Raw genomic sequence first — 21,884 nt, forward strand, 5'->3', positions numbered from 1 at the left:
CCACCACATACATGATCATGACAAAAAGATAAGAGTGAGTGTTGCTCATTATCAAGTACACAACGTCTGATAATTTGGTCAGGATAAACTTTAAAAAGATAAGGATAGTCCCAAAAGAAATGCTTAACTTGGGAAAGGAATCGACACCTATTTTGAGTGGACCAGTGATCCAGACCCGCACCTGAAACTAAGAAATTGACAGTGTCAACAAACCATGGTTCACTGGACATTGCAAGCAACTGTTCATCTGGAAAATTCTCGTTGACTGGAGAATCGATAGTCAAGGAATTGGGAAGTCAGGATAAATAATCTGAAACTAGGTTTTCAACTCCTTTCTTATCCCTAATTTTCAAATCAAACTCTTACAAAAGTAAAACCCACCTAATGAGATGGGCTTTGGCATCCTTCTTCTGAACTAGGTATATAAGAGCAGAATGATCAGTATACACCACCACATGTGACCCAACTAAGTAAGATCAGAACTTTTCTAGTGCAAACACAATAGCTAAAAATTCTTTTTCAGTGGTTGTATAGTTGAGTTATGCATCATTTCGGGTCCTACTAGCGTAGTAAATGATAATGAGCAGCTTATTAATCCTTTGATCCAAAACCGCTCCTATAGAAAAATCTGAAGCATCACACATCAGTTTAAAAGGTTCAGTCCAAACAGGTGGTTGAACAATGGGTGCATTGGTTAACTCGTTCTTAAATTGCTTGAAGGATTCTAGGCACTCTTTAGAAAACTCGAAAGTTTGATCTTTGGTAAGTAATGAAGTGAGAGGTCGGGCTAACTAACTAATGTTCTTAATAAACCTTCTGTAGAAGCCTCCATGCCCCAGAAAAGAATGGACATCCTTAATTTATTGGGGAGATGATAAATTATCAATTAAATCCACTTTGGCTCTATCTACCTTAATTCCCTCCTTAGATATTACATGTCCTAAAACAATACTAGATTTAACCATAAAATGACATTTCTCCCAATTTAAAATCAAATTCTTAGATATGTACCTTTTCAAAATTAGGGAAAGATGGTGAAGACACTCAGAATAGAAATTCCCATGAATCAAAAATCCATCCATAAATACTTCTAAGAATTTTTTATCCTATCAGAAAAAATTATCATCATGCATCGTTGGAACGTAGCAGGGGCATTGCAAAGCCCAAAGGGCATATGCCTGTAAGAAAATGTTCCATATGGGCATGTAAAAGTGGTCTTATGTTGGTCCTCTAAAGCAATTGGGATCTGGTTATAGCCAGAAAATCCATTAAGAAAACAATAATATTCATGTCCTGCTAACCTCTCTAACATCTGGTCAATGAATGGCAATGGGAAGTGGTCTTTCCAGGTTGTCACATTAAGTTTCCTATAGTCTATGCACACTCTCCACCCTGATTGGACACGTGTTAGAATCAGTTCATTATTGGCATTGGGAACGATAGTAACACTAGACTTCTTGGGCACTACATGAACCGGGTTTACCCATTAGCTATCAGAAATAAGATAAATTATTCCATGATCCAAGCACTTTAGGATCTCCTTCTTAATGGCTTCCATCATCACTGAATTAGCTCTTCTTTGGGGTTCTGTAGATGGTTTGGAATCCTCTATAAGATGTATATGATGTTGCACAATAGAAGGGCTTATACCCTTGATATCAGCCATGATCCAACCTAGCGCTTCCTTATTGTCTTTTAACACCTTAAGTAATTCCTCTTCCTGGCTAGAAGTCAAATCTAAAAAAATTATTACTGGAAGAGTCTGGTCAGGCCCTAGGAAAGTATACCTCAAATTAGATGGCAACTCCTTAAGATCTAACTTTGGGGGCTCAACTATGGAAGGTTTGGGAATGGAATTGGAAATGGAATTGGAAATGGGTCCTAAGGCCTCCATAGGTGTGTGAAGACTCAAGACTTCAAAATATAAATTTTCACTATCATCGTTCATCTCATCTATACACTCTTGGAATTCTGAATCAAAATCAATATCAAAGTTGGTAATTAAATAATTCAAAAAATTCAAAAAATCCTCAAGCATATTGATCTCTTCTTCCATATGTGGTTGTTTGCCTATCCTAAACATGTTAAACTCAACAGTTTGGTTGCCAAAAGATAACCTTAGGAAACCATTCCGGCAATTGATTAATGCATTACTAGTAGCAAGGAATGGTCTTCCCAGGATTATGGGATCTCATCCTTGGTTGAGAAGGGCTTAGTATCTAACACAATGAAATCAATAGGGAAAATAAATTCCCCCATCTTTAGTAAGACATCCTCAATCATCCCTTTAAGAATCTTAATAGACCTATCTGCCAACTGAAGAGTAGTCCCAGTGGCTTTCAATTCTCCCAATCCAAATTGTTTATACACATGGTAAGGCAAAAGATTCACACTTGCACTAAGGTCAAGTAAGGCATGCTCAATGTAGATTTTACCCATGACACAAGCTATGGAAGGGCTCCTTGGATCCTTATACTTGGCTACTATAGGCTGAGTAATTATAGAACTAAGGTTACCTACCAAGAATGCCTTTTTGGGCACACTAGTGATACGTTTGTGAGTACATAATTCTTTTAGGACCTTTACATAGGCAGGGATTTGGGATATGGCATCCAAAAGAGGGATGTTCACTTCTATCTTTTTGAAGACTTCTAAAATTTTGTCTGTCTTTTTGTTTACCAAGCGATTAAGAAAGGGGACAAGGGGAACATAAGGACTGTTAGGGATTTACTCTTTTTTAGAAGAATCATGTTTAGTTTCCTCAACCAAATCATCTTTAGATTCATAAGAATCTTTAGGTTCATCAGACAAACCTGGAACAAGAGGCACACTTGTGTCCTCAACTAAAGGAGAGTTAACAGGAGTAATGGATGAGGAAGATTTAGGAACATTTTGTTGGTAATCTCTACCACTCCTAAGGGCATAAACAACATTACATTGTCTGGAGGGCCCTTATTGGGTCTGATCTTGTACTATATTCAGTTGTGCATTAGTTGGTGCTTATGAACTAACAGGTTGATGATGCCTAGGGTTAGGCTCTGGTTGACTGGGTAAAGTTCTTTTCTCCCTCTCATGCATAATTAAGACAAATTTGGCCATATTTTTTTCCAAGTCACTTATTTTACTTGCCTCTCCAGTGTTGGTAAACCCAGGGGGTTGCTAATAAGATGATAGGAGAAGGGCCCTAGGAAAACTAGCATAAGGTCCTACATTTGGCCTAGGAAAAGTATTTTGGGAAAAAGATTGTTGTGCAAAGGGAGGCCTTTGGGGCCTATGTTGACCTTAATTATGAAAATTAAAAGGCCTTGCTTGGTTGCCCTGATTCCAGGAGAAATTTAGGTGATTTCTCCATCCTGGATTGTAGGTGTTAGTATATGGATAATTCTGGTATAAGGCATTAATACTATCATTAGAAGTGCCCCCAGAGGTGTTGGGGCATTCTTCTATGACATGTCCAAGGGACTGGCACAAAATACACATCTTAACCAAATTGACTGATGATGGCTCTCTAAGAACAATAGCCTCAATACTCTTGATTAGGCTATCCAAATAGGCTTCCTTGGCTACTATCCCATCCACAAAATATCCTTTCTCTCCTTTGGTTCTTTCACTCTCTTGGGTTGATTCCCACTCACGGACAGCTAAGTCAAGTAAAAAATCCCATGCCTTTCCTTCATCTGTAAAAGATGTGAATCCCTCAGGGCACATAGACTCTATCATTTGTTTAGTTGGGTAATCAATACCCTCATAAATTATTTGACATAAATGCCATAAGTCTAGGCCATGGTGAGGGCATTCTTGGAGTAGATCCTTGAATTTCTCCATAAGTTTAGAAAATGACTCACTATGCTTTTGCCTAAACTGAAGGATAACACTTCTAAGCTTATTGGTCTTGTGAGTTGAGAAAAACTTCTTTAAGGAAGGCAATTGTGAATTTCTTCCATGTGGTTAACCCATACAACCACTTCTTAGTTTGGTCTTTTAATGTAAAAGTGATAAACCTAAGCTTAACAACTTCATCAGAAAGTTGTTGGATCTTAATTAGAACACATAGCTCTTCAAATTCCCTTAGAAATAGGTATACATCCTCAAATATCAGCCCATGGAAGTGGGGCAACATAGTGATGTATTGAGATTTGAGCTCAAAATTATTGCCCCGGGCTTGTGGTAGAATTATCCAAGAAGGTTGGGCTGTTCTAGCGGGGTAGAACCTATCTTTTAAAGATTTAGGTGGAGAGTTTTGTTGTTGGTATCCTATATTCTTTTTAGCTGCTTCTACTGGACCATTTGTTTGTGGACGATAAGTGGTGGGCCTATGCCATATGACTCCAAACTTGGTGTAAATTTTATCGACTTGCCCTCGAAAATGAGTGCCCTAGTCAAATATCAGTTATTGTTGGATCCCATATCGACAAATGATGTTCTCTTTAATAAACTTGGCCACCTTCGCAGTAATGAGGACTGAATATGACTGTGCTTCCACCCATTTGGTGAAACAGTCAATTGCTACCAATATGAACTCATGATCAATTGATGCTTTGGGAGTAATTTTTCCTATAACATCAATACCCCATGTAGAGAATGGCCAAGGGGAACTGAGCGAATGCAATTCCATTGGTGGAATATGTATGACATTGGCAAATATCTGACATTTGTGGCATTTTCGAATGAAATCTACACAATTCGCCTCCATTTTACGCCAATAATATCCTAATTTCAAGATTTTTTTGGCGAGCATTCTTGCATTCATGTGAGATCCACAGATACTTTGATGTATTTCTCCTATAACAATCTACGCCTGTTCTTCATCCTCACACAATAGATGAATTCCATTGAACGATCTTTTGTACAACAAATCGTCTTGTAATGTGAATTGGCTGGCATATTTTCTGAGAAACTTCTTTTCCTCTGATGTTGCTTCCATATGATATTTTCTTACCCTAATGAAGTCCATAATAGGAGCAAACCAAGATCTTCCATCTGTTGTCAAGGCATTCACTGAACTGTGATAGATGGGCATTATCTTTCTTTCAACTTACTTAGGCCATAGGACTACACTCAACCATTGATGCTAATGTTGCAAGAGCATCGGCGAATCGGTTGCTATCTCTCTGGAAGTACTCAAAAGAGATTTATTCAAAGTGCTTAGAGATCTTCTCCTGATATTCTTGACAAGGCTTTAATTTCTCATCTTTGGTCTTCCATTTCCCTTGAGTTTGGTAGATTACAATGGATGAGTCACCAAACACTCGGATTCTTTTTACCCCAATTGTCAGAGCTATCTCCAGGTTGATTGCATATGCTTCATATTCAACAATATTATTGGTGCATGGAAAATCAAGCCGAAAAGATGAAGGCAAATATATCTCATTGGGTGTTATTAATAACACTCCTGCCCTATAACCTCTTTGATTGGCTGCTCTATCAAAATATAATTGCCATGTATTAACAGAGCTTTCTTCTTCAACCACCATGATTTCCTCATCTGGAAAAGCATCATTTAATGATCTTCCATCTTCTATGGGGTGTGCAGAAAAATGATCCATAATTGCCCTACCTTTAATGGACTTTTGATTGACATATGTAATGTCAAATTCTGAGAGTAATAGCAACCACCTTACCATTCTACCAATGAGTGTGGGCTTTTCAAATAAATACATTATAGGATCCATTCTAGAAATCAAATGAATTGGATATGCCACCATATAGTGTCGTAACCTTCTTGTTGCCCAAACAAGAGTTGTGCAAGTGTTTTCTAATGATGTATACCGAACTTCATACTCCAAGAATTTCTTGCTCAAATAGTAGATAGCCCGTTCTACTCCTTTTGCCTTATCTTTCTGAGCTAACATGGACCCCATTAAGAATTGCCTTACTGATAAATATAACAGAAGTGTTTTCCCTTTACTGGTGGCATAAGAACCGGTGGATTTAACAAGTATTCCTTGACTTTGTCGAAGGCTTCTTGACAGTGGGAATTCCACTATGTGGGCTGATCCTTCTTCAACAACTTGAACACTGGTTCATAGATAGTGGTCAATTAGGCTATAAAACGGCTGATGTATTGGATGTGACCAAGGAATCCTTGTATTTTCTTGTCAGTCTAAGGTCCAGGCATGTCTCTGATTGCTTTGATCTTGATAGGATCCACTTCTATACCTCTTTCACTTACAAGAAATCCTAATAACTTTCTTGCCTTCGCACCAAACACACTTCTGAGGGTTAAATCGTAATTGAAATTTCTTGATTCTTTTAAAAAACTTCCTTAGTACTGAGACATGCCCCTGTCTGTCAATAGACTTGACAATCATATCATCAACGTAGACTTCCACTTCCTTATGAATCATATCATGCAAAATAGCAGTAGTGGCTCTTAGATATGTGGCTCAAGCATTCTTTAGACCAAATGGCATTACTTTATAGCAATAAGTCCCCCAAGGGCTAGTAAAAGCAGTCTTTTCCATATCTTCAGGATGCATGTTGATCTGGTTGTATTCTGAAAATCCATCATGAATGACAATAAGGCATGTCCTGCCGTACTATCAACCAACACATCAATATGGGACAAAGGAAAGTCATCTTTAGGATTGACTTTAATTAAATCTCTGAAATCCACACACATTTTGACTTTTCCATCCTTCTTTGGAATTGGAACAATATTGGCCAACCTACACGGGTATTTTATGACTTCCAAGAATCCTGCATTCTATTGCTTAACTACTTCTTCTCTAATCTTTTCACTCCATTCAGGCCGCATTCTTCTAGCCTTTTATTTGATAGGCTTCGCATCTACATAGGAAGCCGATGCTGCACTATTTTTGGGTCAATGCCAGGCATGTCTTCATAGACCAAGTGAAAACCTCTGCAAATTCTTTTAACAGGCTGGCCATTTGTGAGGTTTTGTCTTCATTCAGGGATGCATCAATTTTAATTTCTTTAGGGCATTGATCGGATCCTAAGTTAATGTGTCGAGTGTCCTCGCTTATAGGTTTAGCACTTTTTTCATTTAATTGTTTTAACAAGTTATTATATTCATCAGTTATTTTATTAAGATCATCATCAGAAAGAGACAAATCATATTCGAAATCAGAATTTTCATTGATAGCTGGAAAGTCTACAGACTCAACATACTAAAGTGCAGAATTTCATTAACAGAAGGAAATTCAGATACAATTAAAAGATGACTCGATAACAGAAAGGTAATCTTCAATGTACTGTGTGGTGATTTTAGAACTGATTGGACCTTGAGTCTTAATGAGCTTGAAGTCATATCCTGCACTAGTCCAGTTGAGCAGTGGTTCGCGGGTTGGATGAATCAACAGATATGGCATTGGCCCTTCCTCTACTTCTTCGGTGGTAATAACATCTACCTCAAGGGTGTTGTTGACACCACTACATTCACCTTCTTCATGGAGCATATGCCCCAGTTTCTCTTGGCAGAAGAGGTCAGATTCAGCTTGCCTACTTTTTGTGGTGAAAACAAGTTGATCAATCTCATGATCCGTAAATCCGAATTTTCTGAGAGATACATCTCGCCCCAAGCTACTTAACCCTCTCTTCAAGAAATCTAATTTCTCAAGCCTATTATATGAGGAAATCCCCTGTCCATGGTCACAATGTTGACCTCCATTTCAGATGTAACCATTGTAGTTGCTTCTAGCATAGTAAGGGCAGATATTCATCCTTCTAGCTCTTCTCTTTCTAGCGTATGAACTGCTTCCACAAAAAGAGCGGTACTACCCCTTTTTCAGCTCCTCCAGATACATCTTCCACAAAAAGGAACAGATGTGATCTCGCATCTCTATTGGAAGATTGAGATGCCAAGTAGCTCTTAATTTATGTTGCCAAACTTCTTTCAGAGTAGACGAGGCTTGAGAACCTGCGATGATCGAATCAGGGAAGTAGGGTCAACTGTAGATTCTTCCTTAGTTGTGGCAATCATATCTATCACACCCCGTTCACCCTGAACCGGAGCGGTGACCGAGTTAACACCGGTTAACCCAACCCTGCCAGGATCATCAGATACTGTATTCCACCACAGTATACACACACTAACATAAGTTCATCAGATCAGCGGAAGACTAAGTTTTACCTGTGAATAAATCCCATATACTTGATACACAAATTGTGATACAATAATTATATACATTTGGGCCCGAAGGCATGATATATACACAAAAAGAATATGATTCAAATACCAAGTATATACAGGAAATCATCAAGAACCATCAGAGTACACAGCTCGGCTCGGTTACAAGGCTGGAGCTCAGCTCGGCATCAGGGGTTGTGCCCAGCTCGGCATCACATAGAAGAGCTCAGCTCGGCCTCGGAAGTGGAGCTCAGCATGGCCTCCAAGGTGGAGCTCAGCTCGGCCTCAGAACTGCTGTCCCACAGCACAGCTCTCGCACAAGCAGTCAGCGCCGTGCTCTAACTCCTCAGGGGTCCACCAGTCCTCTTCAGGAAACTCGACTGTGGGACCCACCCCATGCTCCTCAGATGTATGACCTGCAAAATCATCTAAAAAGGAGGTGTACACGTGGGATGAGCTCACTAGCCCAATAAGTAGAAAGGTGGACCACACACAACAGTCCACACATCACAACACATCATATGCACTACATGCCATGCTATACATTTTAAATCACATCCACCTAAGCAACATTACTAAGTCTTTGGTTTTAGTGCTACTACAACCACAGTGCGCGTATACTCCGGGTACGAGCCGCGAACTCCCTCCCGTGATACGCCCATAGGGCTGTTGGAGAAGGCCCACCGTGAGTACTCGGAAAAGTAAAGACAATGCCGTCCACCGGCTCTCAACAGAAATGTAAATAACTGAAATAAAGGTGCTGACTCCAGCAATTTAAAAGCAGTACGATTGGCCCTCTTGAATGTACCACCGGGGTTGCCGACTGTCCTACATGACTCGTCGGGCGTAATGCCTAACCGCCACAGTGTCCGACAACCGCGACCCCTGCTTCACCCCAAATGGCAACCCAACACCTTAACCCCTGTTGGGAAGGGTCGTAGCACGGGATGGTGAGAATCCTAATACCGCATGCTCCTATATGACAATAGTACGACTGTATAGTGCCTCCGTGTCCCATACCACGGGCCACCAATGCATTCGTTTCCAAGCTGACCACGGCATCTAGTCTATCAATGTATTATGCTCCATGATGTCCACATTCAACATATAAACATCTCATTCAATTGGCATTTGAAAAGTAAACATAGCATATATGCACATCAATGTGTGGAATGACTAATCTATATAGCATATTCATGATGACATGACTAGATTAGATATAATTAAATGAATGCCAAACAAATCCCTTGAAACAAGGCCAAACGTCCTCTCTCCACTTACCTGTAACGTACAAGGATTCCCGTTCGGTACGGGTGAGATCCGGAGCGAATCGGGTAGGATTTGGTGAACCTAACATAATTGAGAGGGGTTATTACTTCACCATTTTAGAATCGAAATTAATGAAATCCGATGTCAAAATCATGTTTAGAACGTCAAAAGAAGGTCACACGTCCGATTTGGGTTCGATCGGACATAAGGATCACCTTCTGGCCACACAGGTGGGTAAGACAGGTGGGCTGTCTACCCACCGGTTATACCCACCGGTTATGACCGGCGGGTAGGTACCCACCGGTTATACCCGCCGGTGGGTACCCTCAGGCGGGTAGGTACCCGCCGGTTGTACCCACCGGTTTTGGCGGGAAAGACCCTATTTCTTCCCCATTTTCTCCATTCTTTGGGGAATCAAATGGGGCTTTTCCCCACCCATTCTTCACACCTTCAAGGTCCTATAGCATGGTTCTAACCTAGATCTAGGTTAGATTCAAGTGAGGGAAACCATCTTACCTTCTTTGCCCAAGAATGACTTCAAACCCTTCAAATCACTTCAAACTCACAATGCTTCTTCCACCTTGTCAATCTCTCTTCAAATCCTTCAAGATCAACACATAAATCATCTATTAAACCTTAGATTCATCATTTCAAAGGGTATTTACAAGATCTCAAGAACCCATACTCGAATCAAGGGTTTAAAGCTTGGGTATGGTGAATGTTCATGAAACCCAACTTTTCTTACCTCCAACTGTAGATCTAGATTTGAAGATTACTCTCCCGGCACCGGAATGGCAAGATCGAGCTTCGGCGCCACTGAAATCCTTCCTTTCTTCCTCTTCCTTTCTTCTTCCCTTTCTTTTCTCTGTCCTCTTTACTTTTCTCACCAAACGTACGAGGGTAATAAATGGAAAGAAAAGAAATCATAAAGCCTTATATACTATTCCTAATTAAGTGAATAGTCTTGGATGGGTCACTCAGGTGGGTGGGTGTACCCACCTGTCCTACCCACCTGAGAGCCAAAACTTGGGATTTTGACCGGGTTCGGACCTCGGCGCGAACCCCACCCCAAGCATACGATGTAGCATACGTATATACCTTAAAATACGGATATAATACCTGTCTTATCCGTACATAGCCTTATGGTAGGTGCACGTACACGGTTTGGGCACTCCCGTCTCTTCTGGCACTGGCTCGGACTTGTCGGGCCAGCCGGTGTTTGAGGTCACCCGTGCCATCATAGCCCATAAGGAACCCGCTCTAATATCCTCTGGCTCGGTTCCTGCATGGTTAAACCGGTTCAACCGCGAAATCAGACCGGGTTTAAGAAACAGGATATTACACTTTATCTAGGTAAAAGCCTCATATAATATCTTAGCTTTTAAGCGGCGAAGTAAAGCTAGGGATTGTGGGATGCTGCATGAACAGATTGAATAGGCGTGGCTGATCCAAATGATGTTTAACTAATCCCATGGAGACTAGTTACCACATCATCCATCCATGTGGCATGTGGCACAACGAGAGTGAACCATTTAGAAAACCCTTCCTAAACAACATCACGTAAAGTAGCTTCTCCTTTTTCACTTAATTAGCTTATAGAAAAAAGAAGTGCACAATACTGGAGTAGAGATTCTATTGTGCACCCACTCACATAATAAGATGTTGTTCTAACCCATGTTGATCTCATGTGAATGGTATCATTCTGTGCACTACCATAAGTGTGGTATGTAGATTGACACTGACATCATGGTGAACCCTCTTTAAAAACTTATATTTTTCATTTTACTAAAGATTTTAGTCTCATTAGTTCTTATTTTGTTATTTCTTGGTACAAAATAATTGCAGGAATCAATCAGAACTAGATGACTTAATTGTTGATCGGGTTTTGAAGGAGTTGAATAGCAATCACTTGGGTCATGCAGGTCCATCTAACCTTGTGAGGGCTAATAAGAAAGTACATTGTCATCATCCTCTTCTTTATCCTTTTATTCTGTTCCTTTTTTTTTTTAAATAAGAGAGCACAGTTTGATAATGGATGAGACATTGAGGAGGCAGGCCCCATCTAACCATTCAGGTTTGTAGACTCCACTTGCATTCTAAATTCTAATCTAACATTTTCACTTATGTTAACCATTGTTATTTGTTGCCATGCATCAGTTTGAATATGATCATGATGCCGAAGGTCTCCAACGAATTGAAGCGGAGAGAGTAACAAAACAATATGTCACTTCATGGATGGGAAATGAAATGAAGAGAGATTCTCACCATTCAACAAATGAGAAAATGTGTTGGGACTGCAAAGTAAGAGAGCACAACTTGGTGTGGATGAAGAGGCAGATGGTCCACTTCAGCTCTATTAATCTAGTTTACTTTTTTATAATTAGTAAATGTGTTGGAATTGTGTGGCTTAACATACTTTTATTTGTGTTATTTTTGCATATTATTGTTAGACAATTTTTTTTTTGGCATGTAACATATATTTTATGGCTTATGGAATTGATTAAATGGTGCCATTATTATTTGGTCTATTGGATTAGTGGACGATTCATATATGGATGACCATCTGGATGAGCCACATTATAGTCCTAGACTTGATCGCATCCATCATGATGCATTATATACTTACATGTGCATTTTTAGACTATGATGGGTTTGAGGGGTACAAATCAAAATTGCTCAAACTATGAGAGACATGAGGATTGATCTCTTAACGGTCAGTACATATAAGGTCTATGGAGTCCATCCATTGAAAGACCTCGTGTACGTTGAGTATTGATCTTAGTGACCAATATTCCATTACCAGTGACTTGACAATTATAGAAGTGTATGTGACTACACGTACCTACAACTGCCAATTTAAAAAGATTTGTTATCAAAATGATTTTGCAAGAAAAATATTTTTATTTATTAATATAAAAATATTATTTATTTTCTCTTTTTGTAAAAACCGATTCTGATTTATGAAATGGGTAGATTTTTTTTTTTTTTTTTGACATTTTAGCAATTGTCAAAGTAAGCCCAAGGGGCATTCTGGATATGGTCATTAGATGGCTAACATCTCACTTGGGGTTGGACTTTATGATTGGTCGACATCTCCACCCTAGAGCTCAAAATACCGAATTATGATATACTTGTCCAGCTAGGGGCGAGCACCCTAATTGTCTTGTTTCTTGAAGTTTTATTATCTTTCACTAGTCTTCATCATTGTGAAAAAGCAATCTTATGATTGCTCTGTTTCTTGAATTTTTATCATATGATTCTTAAGGGCTACTTTTTAATATAATGTACATTCGAATGCCAATCAAAATTAGAGGGTTTGGGGGTGGGTGGTTGAATATTATAAAAATGATTTTAATTGCATTTGATATCATTTACGGAACTTGTCTCTATTTAAAAAAAAAAAATTGATAAAATATAAAAAAAAAAAAATCAAGAATTCCAATATAGAGGGTAAAGTAATCATTTTTCTTCTTCAATTCAAAGTGGAAAAATAAAGTTATAAAAAAAAAATGAGTGAAGGAAAAATCTTTTCATCCATTTCTTCGAAAAACCATTTTACACATATGAATATCATAAAAAACTATTTTTATCAAGTAATTACCAAACTATTTTTATGTTTTAATAAAAAATGATTTTCATTAACTATTTTTATCAAGCATAACATTGATTCTCTTTTACCTAAAAAAAACAGAAAAATGATTCCCATTTCTTTTTCCTGCAAAGAACCAAATTGTTTTGGAGGGAGAATGGAGAGACCTCCTTGAAGTCCACTTTCCAACTGCAATTTCATGGCGGCACATGAAATGGCTTCTTCCTCTTCCTCTAGATCATTTACTTACGATGTCTTTCTCAATTTCAGAGGTGAAGATACTCGCAAAAACTTCACTGTTTTCCTTCACAAAGCTTTGACTGCAGAAGGAATCAATGTCTTTACCAAACAAAAAGCAGAAAGAACCAATACGCCTAAGGTTAGCGAAGGCTGGTCGGAAGAAGACTCGTCGGACGAAGATTCGTCGGATGAAAAAGAGATCCAACCGGTTGATGCAATCGGACAATCCAAAATCTCGATTGTTATCTTCTCTGAAGGCTATGCAGATAGAATAAAGTATCTCAAGGATCTGGTTAAGATAGTTGAATGCCATAGATCAATCGATCAAAAAATTCTACCCATATTCTATGATGTTGAGCCAGCAGACGTTCGCAATCAGACAGGAAGTTTTGAAAAATATTTTCGGAATCACAAGGAGAGATTTGATGCAGAAACTGTAGAGAGTTGGATTGAAGCCTCGAATGTGGTAGGAGATATGACGGGATATGATCTCAAGCAAGTAAACGGGTAATTCTGAACATATATCACACAAACTTCTTTTGAATAATTGAATTTTTTTCCATTTTTGTTCAATCTTTTTTTTTTTTTCTGTGAAATCATAGCTCTTAGCCTTAAGATCTGCAGAAGGATTTAGAAGCTTACCTGCTTATTTAATTATTTTGTCTACGCTCAGTTAAGATCTAAAGTATAATCCCACCAATTCAATTCAACAATAGAAATTGTCACAGTGGTTCTAGTGCCTAGCACACTGGTAGCAGCAATTAGGAGTAGGTTGGTCATTAACCCTGTAGTGCCCAGTAGGGGGTGCGGCAGGATAGTTTAGGGAAAAAAAATGCCACATGACCACATTGTTGTTGTGCCAGATTATGCCTTGGCCTTCTATGCGTTGAAAACCTTTCCAACATAAGGTTTTCCAAGTCTGCATCAGCTGCCTGTGCGCGGAGAGAAGTTTCACTTCACATACGGTGTATGGTCGACACGTATCCAACCTTAACGAAACTCCTTGTGTTAAGATCCTTTGGTCTTAGTAGGCCTTGTGTCGAGTTTTGGGCTTCTCTTAATCGGGTTAATCAGGCTATAAGCAAGTCTTAAATAGGCTAATACACCAATAAAGGCTTCAACGGTCATTAAGTTGTCTTAGATTTAAGAAACTTTCATATTTTGATAAATCATAAAAAAAAAAAAAAAAATAGATAAGACTTTACACTTAATTACATTCAATAATAAAAATTCAATATATACCTTATTCTATCTATTTAAAAAAAAAAAATCAAAATATACATATAAACGATCAGGCTAAACCAATCGGGTAGGTCAGGCGCTCCATTGGGCTCACCCCCCTCGCATCTTGTACTACTTGTTCATTAATTGGGTTGATTCAAAACATGTTGGACTCAGTCAGGCCAGGCCTGAAATTGACATCTCTATGTTGGATGACAGATGGAGCAAGGAAGATTGGGATGAGTTGAAAGGAGTTTTTCCAATTGACAAAATGGAAATCAATTATTCTCTAATTCTGTTTCAAAGTCTATATGTTGATGAGAGTTGGGAACTCTTTGCCAAGAAGTCTTTCCCTGTTGGAGGTGCTGCCCTATGAATTTTGAACCTGTTAGGAAAGAAATCAAGACCAATCGTCAACAGTAGTTTTTTTTTTTTTTTTACGTGGTCTTGAAATGGGGTTGTCATGCTACTGCTCATTCCCCACTGCAACCAAAGAAACTTGACACAGGAAGGAAGAAAAGATAGAATTTTGAGAGATAGGAGGAGGGGAAGTGAGAGATTAGCAGAAATAGAAGACGAAGTGAAAGGAGAGAGAGAGGTTGGGAGTCATGTTTTCAGGGGTTCTTTTCTCACATCAACTCCTTCCAAAGTTAAATAAATAAAACATAAATTTTGAAAAAGATTAGAACGAGAATGGATCGAATCCTGCTTGTATGATCACCTGGTGATACGGGTGAGCATTCAACACCTGTCCCACTTCCTGCCATTACATGGGTGAAGAGGGGCATATTTGAAAACAAAAGAGACAGATGTTGGATGTTCACCTGTATGACCAAGTGATTGTACCAGCTGCGGATCCAATCTCTTAGTTAATGATGTGGGAAGATATTCATTGAAGTTGGACATGTGTCGAGTATACAGCGTACACGCAGTGAAACTACCCTCGGGGTATGCACTGACTCAGGTTTCCCCAAGTTAAAATAAAAAAAGATACAGTTATCACGTGAAGATTGGACAGGGGAAGAAATGAAGTTTGCCAAGTGGAAAAAAAAAAGAGAGAGCAAGGTACTGTTGAATGATGCATGGACATGAACAAACAATTAAGAATATACATAGGATTAGTTATTTGATTGAATAAACATGGCTAATCCATATGTTGTAAAACTAATCACACGTTGATATTTTATCACCAAAAAAAAAAGATCCCACGTTGATAAGTTACCACATCATCTCTTCATGTGGCACAATGAGAGAGCTATTTAGGAAGACATTCCTAAAGAAGAGCCAGTAAAATAGATTTCCCCATTTTTGTTCAATGAAATACTTGTATTCTGTATTTCTTTTGTTGCACTGGAGATTTTAACTTCATTAGTTATTTCACTATTTTATTCCTTCTTGATATGAAATAATTGCGGGAATCGATCAAAGCTAGTGGACTTAGTTGTCAATTGGGTTTTCAGTGAAGTAATTAGCAATCGTTTGGGTGGTGTTAAAAACCTCATTGGAATAGAAGCCTGTGTAAAAGATTTATTATCTCTATTAAATGTTGGTTCCGGTGATATTATATTTGTGGGAATCTGTGGTATAAGTGGCATTGGGAAAACAACTATTGCGAAGGCTCTTTACAATAGTGTCTTTAAGATCTTTGATAAGAGTTGCTTTCTTGAAAACATAGGAGAAGAAGAATTAGGACCCAAGGGATTAGTTGCTTTGCAAGAGCAACTTCTTTATAAAGTCTCTGAAAAGAAAGTCGAAGACCAAATATGGAATGTTTATGCAGGACAACAATTGATAAATGATAGATTAAAAGGAGAAAAGGTTCTTCTTGTTCTCGATGATGTGACTAGTCGTTTCCAACTTGATGCTTTGGCCATTGAATTCATTTGGTGTTGTCCTGGAAGTAGGGTTATTATAACAAGTAGAGATGAACATATTCTCAAGTTGGCTAAAGTTGATAAAGATAAAATATACCGGCCTAAAGAATTGGATGATAATGAATCTCTTCAACTCTTTAGTTTGTATGCATTTTCAAGTGACCAACCTTTAGAAGATTATGAGCAACTTTTCCATGATGTGCTACACTTGGTAGGAGGATTGGCGTTCACTATAGAAGTGTTGGGTTCTTATTTCTCTGACAAAAGAGAAAAAAAAGTATGGCAAAATATGATACTAGAGTTGAAATGAATTCCTCATGATGCAGTTCAACAGAAGTTGTGGGTAAGTTATGAAAGTCTAAACGATGATGAGAAATCTATATTTCTTGATGCAGCATGCTTTTTCATTGGATGGAAGAAAGAAACTGTAATTTCTCTGTGGCAAGCTTGTGGCTTTGAACCAATATCAGCAATAGACAAACTCACTCAAAGGTCCCTATTAAAATTTATTGCCAATTTGGATGAGTCCTATGATGAGCTATGGATGCATGATCAAATTCAAGCCATGGGAAGGAGCATAATCTATGGACGAAACCACATAGAACCATGTATGCGCAGTAGGTTGTGGGATCATGATGAAATTTTAGATGTACTAAAAGAACACAAGGTAAAACTTTTTTTTCTTGAGCCCTTTCTCATTTCTATGAAAGCACGTAATCCTAGCCTACTGAACCTAGCTAGTAAATGCATGAGAACCAAGCCTCTCAAGGGAAAAGTTCCTCCAAGCTGCCAGCTTGGAGACCTTTACAAGCCTTATCACATTCTCTGTTCCACATTTTTTAATTTCCTCCTCCATCCCCCCCCCCCCCTCCCCTTCTCCCCTTCTCCCCTTCTCCCTCCCTCTCGCCCTAACCCAATTCCCTATCCCTAATCTGTTGTCCAAATCAGCCTTTGGACAGTTGAGATGCCTTCTCACATTCTCTGTTCCACATTTTTTATTCCCTCCTCCTACCCCTCCCTCTCCCTCTCCATCTCCCTCTCCCCCTCGCCCCAACCCAATTCTCTATCCCTAATCTGTTGTACAAATCAGCCTTTGGACAGTTGAGACGCCTTCCTTGGGATTCCTTCCCAAGCTGACACTTGAGATACCCTCCATAATAGAGAGTGCATTCAATGAGAGTCCCTATATGTTTTTCCATTCTCTTTTTTCTCATTGGGTTTTGTGTGCATTAACTTCCAAATTATTTTTTTCATTACAGGGAACTAAGAAGATTGAAGGCATCCTCTCAGCTTCAAATCAATTATTTCCCACTGGTTGCCTATATAGGGAAGACTTTGCAATGATGAAGAGACTAAGATTCCTCAACATTGATGGAGCACATCTCGAAGGAGAATTTCCACATCTTCCTTCTAGCTTAAGTTGGTTCAGTTGGTGGGGATGCCCTCTAGAAATTCTACCATCCAATTTTGTTTTGAAAAAACTAGTCTTTATGAACCTATCGAATAGTCGGATTAGACAAGCATGGACAAACAAACCTCGGAATGAAGGTCAGGTATGGTTTTATTCCTTTTCTTTTGCCTTATCTTGTAATCACGTATCATAGATTCTTTTTTTGGTAGATTCTAATATTACATATTTGTTTTTTCTTTTTTTGTTTGACAGTGTTTCCAAAAGTTGAAAGTTCTCCGCCTCCGGTTTTGTGATCTATTTGAATCCCCTGAATTTTCGTGGTTTCCTCATCTAGAGACATTGGATCTTGGATGTTGCAAAAACATGGTCAATCTACACAAATCCATTGGTGATCTAAATCTTTAACTAAGCTTTACTTGGATGATACAAAAATTGAAGAACTCCCAAATAGTATTTGCAGGTTGAGTTCTCTCCAATTTCTAACTCTCAATTCATGCTCATCGCTCAAAAAATTGCCTGATTCGATTGGTGATCTAAAGTCATTGGTTACGCTTTCTTTGGATGGGTTAAAAAAAATTGAAGAACTCCCAAACAGTATCTGCAGTTTGCGTTCTCTCCAAGTTCTATCCCTTATTTCGTGCTCATTGGTCCGAGAATTGCCCGAGTCAATTGGTGATTTAAAGTCTCTAGTTAGGCTTTCCTTGGATGGGACAAACATTAAAGAACTCCCACACAGTATTTGCATGCTGAGTTCTCTCCAAATTCTAACTCTCAATTGGTGCTCATCACTCAGAAACTTACCTATGTCAATTGGTGATTTAAGATCTTTGATTGAGCTTTCAATACTTGGGACAGAAATTAAAGAGCTGCCTGATGGTGTTAATTTGTTAGAGAAACTTGAGAGCTTTTACATTGGTTTGGATAAGTAGAAATATTTGATGTATGTGGTAGGTATATTTTTCATGACATTGATCAGATATTCGGTTAACAATAATAATTCTATTGCAAAATGCAAGTCAGGGACTGGGTATTTAGCAGCTTCAATGAAGTTGGTATGTCATATCTTCAGATATATGGCTTCAGCAATGTAAGCATATTTATGGACTACTTAAATCAGAAGGTCTTTGCTCAAACAGAGGTTGGATGGTCATTGGTGTCTTTAGAACAGTTGCTGGATATGCACCAATGTGCCGGTCAGAAATGACGTTGAGTTCTAGAGACATGATCCCATAGTTATCATGGCGTCAAGCGACCCAAGGCGTTGGAGGGGACCTGAAGTCGGCCCCAACAAAGGAACCAAGGTGCCCGCTTAAGTGACCAAGGCGACCGTAGTTGTCAAGGCGGCATGCATCCTGAGAAGGTTTGTCCTTGAAATACCAATTTATCTTTAATTTGAAAGTGATCATAATTGTCACGGCATCTGGGCAATTCAAGGCGTTGGAGGAGGCCTCAATGTCAAGGCGGCACCAATAAGGCACATAGGCGACACCTTCAACTATGAAAGTAATAAATCTTCAGGGTGCCACCTTGACAACTATGTGTAGGTATGAAAGTGATACATCTGCATCTAACACCATTCCCCCCACGCCCAACCCCACCCCCACCCCCGGTCATTTTTCTTGCACTGATTTTATTTGTTCACTAGGGATCAGATTGGAAAACCAATTGCTTCACACTTGGTGGGTTGGTATTAACTGGAACATTTTTTGAGAATAGTAAAATAGTTTGGATCAGCTTTTTTGGTTGCTAGAAGGGCTTTTTTTGACCAGTGGGAGTTGTTTTGAATTACAGGTCAGTCACTGAAATGATTTCCCAGCTATTTTTAGCATGTCCAACTCCCATCAGACTTCAATGATGAAACACCCCAACCCTAATTACTGGAAAGTGATCCATTGTTTAAGCTTCAACCTGTAAAGAATTCAGGAATTGCTTTGAGATATCTGAAGTAAATGGAAATCCTTTTTCCTTTTCTGATGAGCTTAGTTTATACATTGTAACTGCAGCCATCTCTATAATTGTACCATGTCATAATAAGTCGCCCTACTTTTGATGGCAAAGATTTTGGGTACTGTTTGGTGCTCTTGAAGATAGCAATAGTTGTGAAAATGTATGTCTGAGATAAAAGAAATTTCTTATCTTAAAGGTAATAGAACTCCTCATTTTATGCCAAAGATTTTTCTGTAGCATCTGGTGCCCTTCAATTTGCAATAACGTAAATTTATAAAGGGAACCATGAATGAAGATAAAGGAAACATGACTCATTTAGATGATTTAAGGATTCATGAACATTGGCACATTATGAAAATCTTAATAATGGCTATGAAAACAAGATTTAATTTGAAGCGCTGGGCATATAAGTACAGTAGCAATCTACCAAAAAAAAATAATAATAATAATAATTACAGTAGGCTCCCATATGGTCAATACTGTACAGACAAATGATCTCTCTTTCTTATAATATTTGGAGGAACCAAGTCTGAGCAGCAAGTCTAAGGCAGACTCTTGTTCCTCATTCAAAAAACATACAGTTAATTGGAAGTAGTGCTGGAAATCTGCAAAAAATAATTTGAAAGCTGCAATGACTTTGCAAGCATAAGATTCTTGTTCTTCATTCAGAAAACATACTGTTAATTGCAACCCTCTCTTAATGGCTTTTTAAAATTGTCAGAGTTCTAGCAAAAATCTAGAACAACGGGCTGCTGAACCTCATTAACAATCTAGGATCTATAAGAAATTGATAGACCAACAGTCCAAAGCTTCAGCTACAGCATCACTTTCCACCCCTACAAAGACTCCTTCTCCCTCACTCTTTGACAATTTGATTCCCTGCAAATCATCTTTCTCTTGGAGACTGAAGCTTTCTTTTAACACCAATCTTAGCCTGTGGGGTCAATGTTGTTTTTTCCCCCTCTTCTTGTGCTGGGGGCTAATGGGTTGATGTTTAAGTTAATCACACTTGTGTTGGATTTGAAATTCCAATTACCTAAAAATGTGAATTATGTCTGGATAAATGCTTTTATTTTTCTGAGCATTACAGAAATCCCAGGTTTCTTAGTTTTGGACAGGAGTCCTTTAGGGTGGTGATTCTTACAATATAGTTACAGGTTTCTCGAAAGTTGACAATAGCTAAATATTGATGTGTGGCCTGACCCTCGGCTTCCTTTTTGCCAGAAAGTGAATTGAGAAACTCTTACCTGACTATACACAAATGTGACTCTAGTTTGATCTTTCTTCTCCTCGGAATTGGAACATTTAATAAAAAAAAAAATGAGGTTGTTGGAAATTGAAGGGCAACAAAATCTACACACTCTTACCTTTTCTTGCTTTTGAAAATTCCTTTAGTGGAACTTCCAGACAAAATCTTTCTGTGATTAACGTATCTCTGGTTCTATCAAGTTTTGGCTTTTCAATTGTTTCATTACTAGCACAAGTTGAGCTCAATTCCAACCTCTTCTGATGTGGTCTCCTTTTTTATTCAATTATCAAAGTTAAATGTGCCTAAAGCTCATCATACAGTTCTCATATACCCCCCCCCCCCTTTTTTTCTGAGGGGAAGATTTTTTTAAGAATTGGGGAGGGAGGGAGGAAGAGAGGAAAGGGGGGGGGGGGGGGGGAAGACTTGCATTCATATGATGCATTTCTTGCCAAGCAAACAATGTGGATGTGTTATATGCTGTTCAACTACAAAATATTGGTTCTATAGTATTCTACTTGGTGGCTAATCCCATTTTGCATTCCATTTTGCCCCCTTATTAGAGAAACAAGGACCAAGTCAAGATCTTCTGAGCTATACCTGATATTTGCTCCTCTTTTTGGTATTCTTACTAAGTTCCAATGGCAAGAATGATATCTTTTTTCCTGACAAGGTTTGCTAGAAATTAGTTTGGTCATGATTCTCCACTAACTAATTCATGATACATTAAACCTAATCTAATTTAATTGATTGGCACTAGTTATTTCCTTTCAATTTCTTTGAAATCCTGGTCTTTATATTCTCTTGTTGAATACCTTTGTTTTTTATTGCTTCCTCTTCCCTAATCAGCGTGATTGCTCATTTTTAAGAGATCTTTTTGAAAATCCCTTTGGCTATGTTTGATTGTAAGGGTAATTAAAGGGGAAGGAAAGCAAAATTTTCATACTTAAAAAATAAATATATGTAATCATTACCCATGTGAATTTAACATTATATTC

General features: G+C 38.5%; 1 protein-coding gene, 1 long non-coding RNA gene and 1 other non-coding gene across 5 annotated transcripts; all 3 read left to right on the forward strand.

The window, feature by feature from the left end:
• The first annotated feature begins 3,778 nt into the window (after window positions 1-3,778).
• On the forward strand, window positions 3,779-3,885 carry LOC122063903. Its single transcript, XR_006135505.1, has one exon. It is a non-coding gene; the product is annotated as a small nucleolar RNA R71 (small nucleolar RNA).
• Window positions 3,886-11,230: 7,345 nt separating this feature from the next.
• LOC122063888 lies at window positions 11,231-11,786 on the forward strand. The gene is made up of 2 exons (XR_006135503.1): window positions 11,231-11,432; window positions 11,516-11,786. It is a non-coding gene; the product is annotated as an uncharacterized LOC122063888 (long non-coding RNA).
• Window positions 11,787-13,055: 1,269 nt separating this feature from the next.
• On the forward strand, window positions 13,056-18,741 carry LOC122063882 (disease resistance protein RUN1-like). Of its 3 annotated transcripts, none has more exons than XM_042627572.1 (4): window positions 13,056-13,694; window positions 15,824-16,949; window positions 17,542-17,835; window positions 17,946-18,741. In XM_042627572.1, exons 1-2 carry the CDS (start codon window positions 13,147-13,149, stop codon window positions 16,590-16,592), a joined length of 1,317 nt encoding a protein of 438 aa, XP_042483506.1. In that variant the 5' UTR covers window positions 13,056-13,146; the 3' UTR covers window positions 16,593-16,949; window positions 17,542-17,835; window positions 17,946-18,741. The 3 variants fall into 3 exon arrangements, 2 of the variants coding, with proteins under 2 accessions (XP_042483506.1, XP_042483507.1); XM_042627573.1 differs by having other exon boundaries at window positions 17,542-17,830; XR_006135500.1 differs by having other exon boundaries at window positions 13,064-13,694; window positions 16,678-16,949.
• The last annotated feature ends 3,143 nt before the right edge of the window (window positions 18,742-21,884 follow it).

This window comes from Macadamia integrifolia, unplaced genomic scaffold, assembly GCF_013358625.1.
Source record: "Macadamia integrifolia cultivar HAES 741 unplaced genomic scaffold, SCU_Mint_v3 scaffold149, whole genome shotgun sequence".
Taxonomy (NCBI): Eukaryota; Viridiplantae; Streptophyta; class Magnoliopsida; order Proteales; family Proteaceae; genus Macadamia; species Macadamia integrifolia.

Excerpts from the sequence above, each read along its gene's own strand:
- LOC122063882 (XM_042627572.1), top strand. The coding sequence starts at position 13,147 with ATGGCGGCACATGAAATGGCTTCTTCCTCTTCCTCTAGATCATTTACT. Across the intron at positions 13,695-15,823 it reads GATCTCAAGCAAGTAAACGG|GAATCGATCAAAGCTAGTGG; the intron begins GTAATTCTGAAC and ends AAATAATTGCGG.